Source organism: Crassostrea angulata, chromosome 1 (assembly GCF_025612915.1).
Source record: "Crassostrea angulata isolate pt1a10 chromosome 1, ASM2561291v2, whole genome shotgun sequence".
Lineage (NCBI taxonomy): Eukaryota > Metazoa > Mollusca > Bivalvia > Ostreida > Ostreidae > Magallana > Magallana angulata.
In genome coordinates, this window is record NC_069111.1 from 43,289,256 (window position 1) to 43,297,492 (window position 8,237).

An 8,237-nucleotide genomic window follows, 5' to 3' on the forward strand; every position below is an offset into this window, starting at 1 on the left:
TTAGGTGATTCAATAATGTTTCTTTTGTACAGATCATAATTCAAAATACAACTGTGTCTCAATTTGGTATGCAAAATATTGATAGTGCGTTTACCGAATGAAAAATATTTCGGAGGTTGAGGAATACTTTCAGTAATATTTTTCTTGAATATGTTGAGAGACGTTGCTTCCCTAACTTCTAAATTGAGAGAATTCCATCTCCGAATAGTGTCGACTACAAAAGATTCTTTATAAAGTTCTAATCTGCTGATTGGAACAGTATAATTTTCACAATTTCTTGTGTGATATTTTGAAACATTTTTGGTTACAGGAGGAATAAAGTTGCTCAAGTACTCAGGTACTTGATTTGTATGAATTTTAAACATGGTTATTCATTTAGCTATTACGTCGACTGACAATAGGTTCCCAGCCAGTTTCTGTGTAGAGAGATTCTGTAGATGCTAAAATGGGTAAACCAGTAACAATCCTTGCAGCACTTAATTGAACTTTTTCTAATCTCTCCATGTCAGACTTATCACAACCATCCCATGCTACAGAAGCGTATTCAAGAACTGGTCTAATAAATGTGATATACTGTACATTTTTAATAAATTTGTGCTACCTAGAGTAAACTTAATCTTTTTTAAAAGTCCTATTTTTCATATGCACTATTTACTATACTATTAATATATTGAGACCAACTTAAGTCGTTAGAAAAAAGTAATCCAAGATGTCTGTGGGTTGAAACATAGTCCAGTAGGGTCTGTAAGTCTCGTCAGCTGACCAACGAGATTTGACGAGATTATTAACTTCCGGGTACCTCGAGCGATATGGCGTTATCGATATTGTATTGGGCAAACTATGTTGAGGGTTTAACAAAGATTAAAAGGAAAAGTGAAGCTGCAGTTGAGTCTCAGAGGGTCCTCCGTTTAGCGTTTGACGAGTTGCATGTCATTACTGCCAATGTTCAAGCATCAATGAGGGACACATCATACAAAGTTCAGGTGCGTTGTTGATTTGTTACTCACATATATACTATAACATCTTTTACTCTTTTGATAAAAAAAATCATTAAAATTTTGAAAGATTGCTCCTTCCATGATGTAATAGACCAATCCACACTTTACAAAAGTTATGTCCCTTGTTCGCCATCTTTGGGGAAACACCCATATATTTCTCACAGTAGCCTTTGTAGTTTAGAGGGTTGTAACTTCGTCAAATGACATTAGAAATCTGTTTTCGCTGTGAATTTTATTGCCCAAAGTTGGGGCTACCCACACATCGAAGGAATGAATTAAATTCCAAGAGATTTCTTCACAGGACGTCCAAATATTTGGTTGCATAAAGAAGGGAAAAGTTGTTTTTTCCCTTTTGACCCTTGGGTTGACCCCGCAAAGGGGAACAACTTTTGCAAAGAGTGGATTGGACTATCATACTTGAAAACAAAACAAACCATTTGCCTAACGTTATCGTACATGCATAAACAAATCTGCAAGCAAGCCCAGACATACCTATATATCTGATTATTGGATGATTCTATTGTAGCACACGTGTATGATTAGATCGTGTGTATGAATTACAACAGATTTAGAAAGATTAAATTTTTCGTCTGTTGACAAGTGTAGGTACATGTACATGTATTGTATCTCTTTTTAACGTTATAATGCATTGCAATAGATATTCCTTGAATCTGAAGATAACGGTGTGGTGGAGTCATCATCATGCGAGTGTCCTATGGGGAGGTATAAGTGTCCTATGGGGAAGTATAAGTGTCATCATGTGGCAGCAACTCTCCTTTATGGGCAAGTGTTCTGGTATATTATTGTAAAATGTGGTTAATGTTTGAAAATCATTGGATAATCTGTTCACCTTTGATGTGTATTAGATTTCAACTCAAGTTAGTAAATAATGAGTGAAAATTCTTCATATATCATTATAAAATGCAACATGCATTTCTCATAATTGCTGTATATTCAGTTGTTTTTCCATCAAATATTTTTTACCATAATTCTTTATAAATTGCAGATATAAGAAGGCAAGCAAAACCGACATAAAATGCAGTTGGTTAAAACATCCAAAGTCAGCACAGCCAAAGGTGACAACAACCATGGAGGAATTATTTCCACCAAAACAACCAGGATACAGGTATATGTAGGTGTTTTTTTTCAAAGCAATGTTTCAACAAAAAATACTTGATTTAAGTAAAAATTGTGGATATTTATATATCTAATATCACACACACATTTATAGAGCCTTAAAACGTGTGGTGACGGATGAAGACCGATTATATTTTTATAATCAACTTAGCCAATTAGGCAGATTTACAGGTTCTCCCAGTTCATGTTCAATTTCTTCCCTTTTAATATGTTCTCACGCTGGATGCATTCATTGTCTTTTTTTTTTAAACTTGATTTGTTGGGGGGGGGGGGTTGTTGACTTTTTTTTTCAGATTTATCATTATAAGATACTTTTTTGTGTATCTGGAATTTTGATATTAAATGTACTTTGATATTAGTGTTATTTTTTGGTTGTATTAAGCCATGGCTGTTGTAACATTTTACTAAAAATGAATCAGACAAGCATATTTGTATTGACACAAATGCTTGCAGTATATTTAATTTCAATATTTGTAATGTCAAATGTCAACGAACAAAAACTGAAGGTTCTTATTTAACAATATTCTCATAAGTTAATGCCAAGCAGAAACATGCACTTTGTGAATTTTATTTCAGACTAAAATATTTCTGATTTAATTTATTTGTACAGCAATGCACTGGATTCTGTGAAAAGAACCCACAACTGAAGATAGTCCTGTTGTCTTGATACAAGAACTATTTCAAAGTAAAGATTTCTTGGATGCTGAATGCAAGGAATCCTTTTTAAGGCATGTTTAAACCTAATATTTTGACAGCACTTTTATATTGCACTGTATCAATAATATTCTAATTCTAATATTCAAGCCGATGGTACTTATATCCGCTTTTTTCCCTTAAATATATCTTCTAACAGAATCACTATCTAAATTAAAAACCATGATTTTAGGGAGAAGCTTTCAATGTCCCCAGAGAAAATTATCCAGACTGCATGGACCACTATAGGGCAGCGGGAAAATACCTTGTGGGCCAAAGTTCGCAAGCTGCGTTTCACAGCATCCAATTTTGGACAAATTGTTACAGCTGTTCGAAAAAACAGGTATGATTTTCAAAAAACACTGTGTATGTCTCCTCAACCTCATTATTAAAGATGCATTATTAAATATTTAAAGATATTTAGTTTAAAAATATCAGTTTTTCTGAATTTTGAAAAAGCACACACTATTGAGAATATGATGTAAATTCTTCAACAGTAGCCCTGAACATATTTGATAAAGCCATATATTTTACTTCGATGATTTCTTCATTTTAATGATCTACTTAAAAAAATAAAATTGATACAATATTGTGCTATTCAATAAATGATAAAACTACAGTAGTTTTATTTTATTTTAGAGTGTTTTTTTTAATAACAAGATTTAGATCATTTCAAATTCCATTGGAAATATTTTAGGTCAAACATGTCCTTGAAAAAAAAGACTACTGAGTGCATACAACTTGGAAAAAAGAGCACCAATCCAATGGGGACTTGCCCATGAGAAGACTGCAATACAAGAATACTGCAAGGTCTTTGAAGTGAATGTTTTAGAGACAGGTAAGTTTTTTAAGAATATAATAGTTTATTGAGTTTGTTTGAAATTGTCATTATATTTGTGCAATTATAAATTGTTAAAAAATATGTTAAAACACTATTTACCATTAATTTTAGATAACCTAATTATTGATAGCAATCCCCGCCTTTATATGTTTAAGACACATCATCTGAAAGTACTAAAAACTAAATACAGCACTGCATGTATTGTTCCCAAACACATACAATTCCTTTATAATTTGAAAATTTACATGTATGTGTCCTATTTGAGCTTTATTGAAGATTCATTGATGAAATATTATCAAAAATGTTCATGGTAACATTTCAATAACTTGCACTTCATTCTGAATATTGAAGTACATTTGTGCCTAAACCTCTTATTTATATGCTGTCACTGCTGTTCTACATGTAACCAATATATGAAATAACACTTCCTATTTCTAGATTGTAATCCAAGTGATAATTCACTTCACCTCAGAACACAACATGATTATTGGCACCAGATCCAAGGACAGTTGTACCTGACAGGAACACAGTGCTGTGACTTAGTAGTGTGGACTCAGGCAGACATTCAAGTTGTTCGTATCGAGAAAGATGCATCATGGACATCAAACATCTTGAACATGATCGAGTTTTATTATAAAGTGTTTCTGCCAAGTTTATGATTCATTTTGTCTGTTATTCTTTGTCTTCATGTCTGTGGTATAATAAATAAACAAAATAAATGAGAAAATGGTTCAGTAACTTTTGTTAATCAAACCACAAGCCACGATACAGAGTTTGCATAGTTTTTTCTTATGACATGATGTACATATTGGCCTTTGTTTGTGACGATGCCATACCAATAGAATTAATTAAACATAGAATCTTAACGTTATAATCTCACATGTACATATGCATAGAAAATATAGTACACTGTGTAACACTGTTAACTAAAGGGTTGCAAATTCTCGATATGCATTTATTAACATAAGCATTGACCTACTGAATAGGTTCTTCAATGTCATACTTTTCTGCAATCTCTTTCAAAGGGGGAGCCTGTAAATTAACAAGGGCCACACAAAGTTGAAATATTTTAGTGGATAGGTGTCTATATTGTGATGGAATATGGCTCAGAATTTTAAAGTTCTTTATTCTCTCATTTGCCCGCTCCACATGGATTCTGCTTCTGCCTATTTTATAGCACAGTTGAGCTTCTTCCTTGGTGAAATGTGATTTGCTAGTGAGGAAAGGCGGGATATTTAGGGTGACACCATTTGGAAGTTTGTCAAAAATGTTGAATCCTTTGTCAGCCAGGATCATATCACCAGCTTGCAGCTTCCCTAATATGCCACAATGGTCCACTATTGCGGAGTCTGAGGTTGATCCAGGATAAAGATCGGAACAGAACACAAGAGCAGCATTAGGTGCAACACAAGTTAAAGCCTTTACTGTGTTGTTACTGTATGCCAGTGACTGGCTATTCATATCTGTTGGGATGTCTTGTGTCACTTCTGTGCAACTTTTTACCGGTCTTGTGTGTGCAACCGATGGCAAAACAATATACCATATTATTTCTCTATTTGTTTACCGAGTAGAGGTACCCGGAAGTGGTAAAGCGAAAGTGAAACCAAACGAGACTTACAGACCTCTTGACACCCTTGAAAATAAAACCTTGAAATTCTTTCACATGTTTCTTTGTGAAAAAAAACCAGCTTTTGTTTTGGACGGATTAAATTTCAATAACTACTTGTCAGGCCAGTCGCTGAGAATTTTCAGATCATGGTTCAATACAATTTCAATGTTTTAGTATATAAATCACAATGCTGTAATGAATTATCATCAGCATAAAGTCTACATAATGCTAACATATTCGTTGTATATTAATGTAAATAAGAAACAACAGTGGTCCTAATACTGACCCTTGAGAAACACCAGCATAAATACATAAGCTTGATGACAACTTGTTTTTGTACAATTTCTGTCCTTACGATAAATAGTTTTAAAACCATCTAACATCAAGCTTTCATTAGTAACAGTACAATCGAGATGAGTTTCCGTAAATCAAAGTATATCAAAATCATGAACTATTGTATTAAGATGAGCTACCTTGTTTCTAATACGAATGTTCAGATGTAAAATGTCAAGGACATTGGCCATAATAGGTCCCGGGTTGACCCCGATATCACCGCAAAGTAGTAAAAGAAACATGGAAAATTGGTAATAAAAATTCAAATAAAGTGAAAAACTGTTGACATACGATAAACAGTATGCGAATGCTTTAAATGTTAAAACATTTGCAAAATAAATATGTGTTCAAAAATAGAACAATGAAAAACAACTTGTTTAATAACACAACCATGTGAGAAATAATAACTACCGATTGCGGTTTGGTATTGTTCTAGTGTGTTACCCATTGTCGTACATAAAATAAGTCATAATGAAGTATTTACAAGAGTTACCGCAATCGGGTGAAAAATTGGGGAGGGGGGGGGTGTGATAATATAAACCAGTCAGAAAGCGATACATAATTGAAAAATGAGCATATAACTAAAAGGTGACAATTGCGTATTAATTGTACAATGATTAATAAGAAAAGAGAATACAAACAAACAAAGTAATACTGAGAAAAAACAAACTGATGGTGTTTTAAAAACATGACAAAAGAAATATGTACAAAACAGGCTGAATAACTTGGGTGCAAGTTGATAGTTCATCCATAAAAAATGGGAACGAAACAAAGAAAAAATAGAGACTATACAGAATAAACGCTATGCACAGTTGAGGTGTGATCATAGGGTGAATTCATTTTTGGCTTATGTAATTCATGAATTATTCGTTTTATACCATAAATACTAGGTTAACAGACAACACTGAGAAACACACGCACTGGACAACACTGTCAGTCAGGGGACTGCATGACATGCCCAAATCGAACGAGGTCAGATTCTTGACGGATATCATATGTTCGTTCGCGAAGATCACGAATAAGAATCTTTTCATTTGTCGACCAAACTTTCTTGAGTTGGTTTGCGCGACACAGTTTTCTACAAAGGAACATCAGCCGATCTCTGTATTTGGTGAGATCCTCATTGATCGTAATGTTTCTAGTATCAGGATTCTCCTTAAATTTTTGAAGTTTTTAACAAGTCAGAACTTGAGTCGTCTACAATTTTTAGCCTTGCTATTATTTGTCTTGGGAGTTGATCGGTTATGGGGACGACCGACCCTGTGAGAAACGATAACGTCGTCGGGCTGAAGTGGGACTGTAAAAGGTATCGGCAAACTAGACTCAAATATATAATTGTATGCACTTCATAATTATATAAAAGACCACGAAAATCTCTTACATGAAGCTAAGCATATGCTTAACAAACTCTTGGGAATGACAATGAACTCAAGTCACAAAACTTAAACAAAAAAGATTAATCGTAAGTCATGATGAGAGAATACATTCGTTGAACAATTCGCCTCTCACTTGTAATGATGTACACACCACAAAAGTTCTCCTTATCGGAACCACTAATTTGAAGAGAGTCAAAGAACAGACACCTACCTATTTTGTTCGTGTTTCTAAAACCATTGATTACACGTGAGATGAAACTCTCAGCTATATGGAATTAGGCACATAGTCAAGTATTTCTCCCTCAAGGAGATTTGAACACTTCCAAAATTTGAAGCAATTTGATGAATCATTTTCAAAAAGAATATCTGTCTTCTAAAAAATATTTTCAACCCCTGCTTGTCCCATGGGTTACATCCAACATTTTGGGCGCAAGGGTATATCAATGTCTAGCATAAATTATAATTACAGACAGTTGATTTGAATGATACGATTAATTATCGTGCAATCACCGTTACAAGTGCAATATGTAATATTTTCACAGCATCTTAAACAATAAATAGAATACTTTTTTTTTTAAATTATAAATAGTTATCAAATTGGTTTTACCAAAAAACCTAGATCCTCTGACCATATTTGTTTATGTTGCATATATTATTTAACACATAATGTGACAAACGTAATTGCTTTGTTGATTTCAAGCAAGCTTTTAATACCGTTGTTCATGTTGGTATTGTGATGTCTCTCCAGCAATTTGGAGTAGGATCTAAATTTTATAATACAATTGATAGCATATACAGTCAAGGTAATTCGTGTGTTCGTTTAAAAGAACTTTAAGTGTATACCATAATTTCTTATTAAAAAAAATTATTACATTCTTTCTGAATTATGAAAAAAAATTATTACATTCTTTCTGAATTGTATCTCTAGCCCAAAATGGAATTTAAATTACAGACAATGAATACCATATTTTAAACCTAGTATGTAATGTATTTATAACATTAAGTCTCCCATGTATTGTCAAGAATCGTTGTCTCAACAAATTAAAAACTTGTATTTTTTTACCTTGGCTTCTCTAATAAAAATTTTCACAATCTAAAATGTTTTCTACCTAAATGAACTCCGAATTTTCTTGACATGTGTTTCTGTGCTATTGATAATTTAATTATCGTCTGATAGCAATTGTCCTGTTCCTATATACATACCTACAGATTATTGATCATTAATTTTAGCTCGGTAAACTAAAAATTCA

At 33.1% G+C, this 8,237-nt stretch overlaps 1 protein-coding gene across 1 annotated transcript; it reads left to right on the plus strand.

Moving 5' to 3' along the window:
* The first annotated feature begins 435 nt into the window (after positions 1-435).
* Positions 436-2,858, plus strand: LOC128163701 (uncharacterized). Its single transcript, XM_052827351.1, has 4 exons — positions 436-983; positions 1,657-1,781; positions 2,005-2,124; positions 2,746-2,858. Exons 1-4 carry the CDS (start codon positions 810-812, stop codon positions 2,780-2,782), a joined length of 456 nt encoding a protein of 151 aa, XP_052683311.1. The 5' UTR covers positions 436-809; the 3' UTR covers positions 2,783-2,858.
* The last annotated feature ends 5,379 nt before the right edge of the window (positions 2,859-8,237 follow it).

What these genes read in the sequence shown, in the direction of transcription:
- LOC128163701 (XM_052827351.1), top strand. Translation starts at nt 810, where the DNA reads ATGGCGTTATCGATATTGTATTGGGCAAACTATGTTGAGGGTTTAACA. An exon ending in ACACATCATACAAAGTTCAG is followed by an intron (nt 984 to 1,656) that starts GTGCGTTGTTGA and finishes GCATTGCAATAG; the next exon opens with ATATTCCTTGAATCTGAAGA. An exon ending in GCAGCAACTCTCCTTTATGG is followed by an intron (nt 1,782 to 2,004) that starts GCAAGTGTTCTG and finishes TATAAATTGCAG; the next exon opens with ATATAAGAAGGCAAGCAAAA.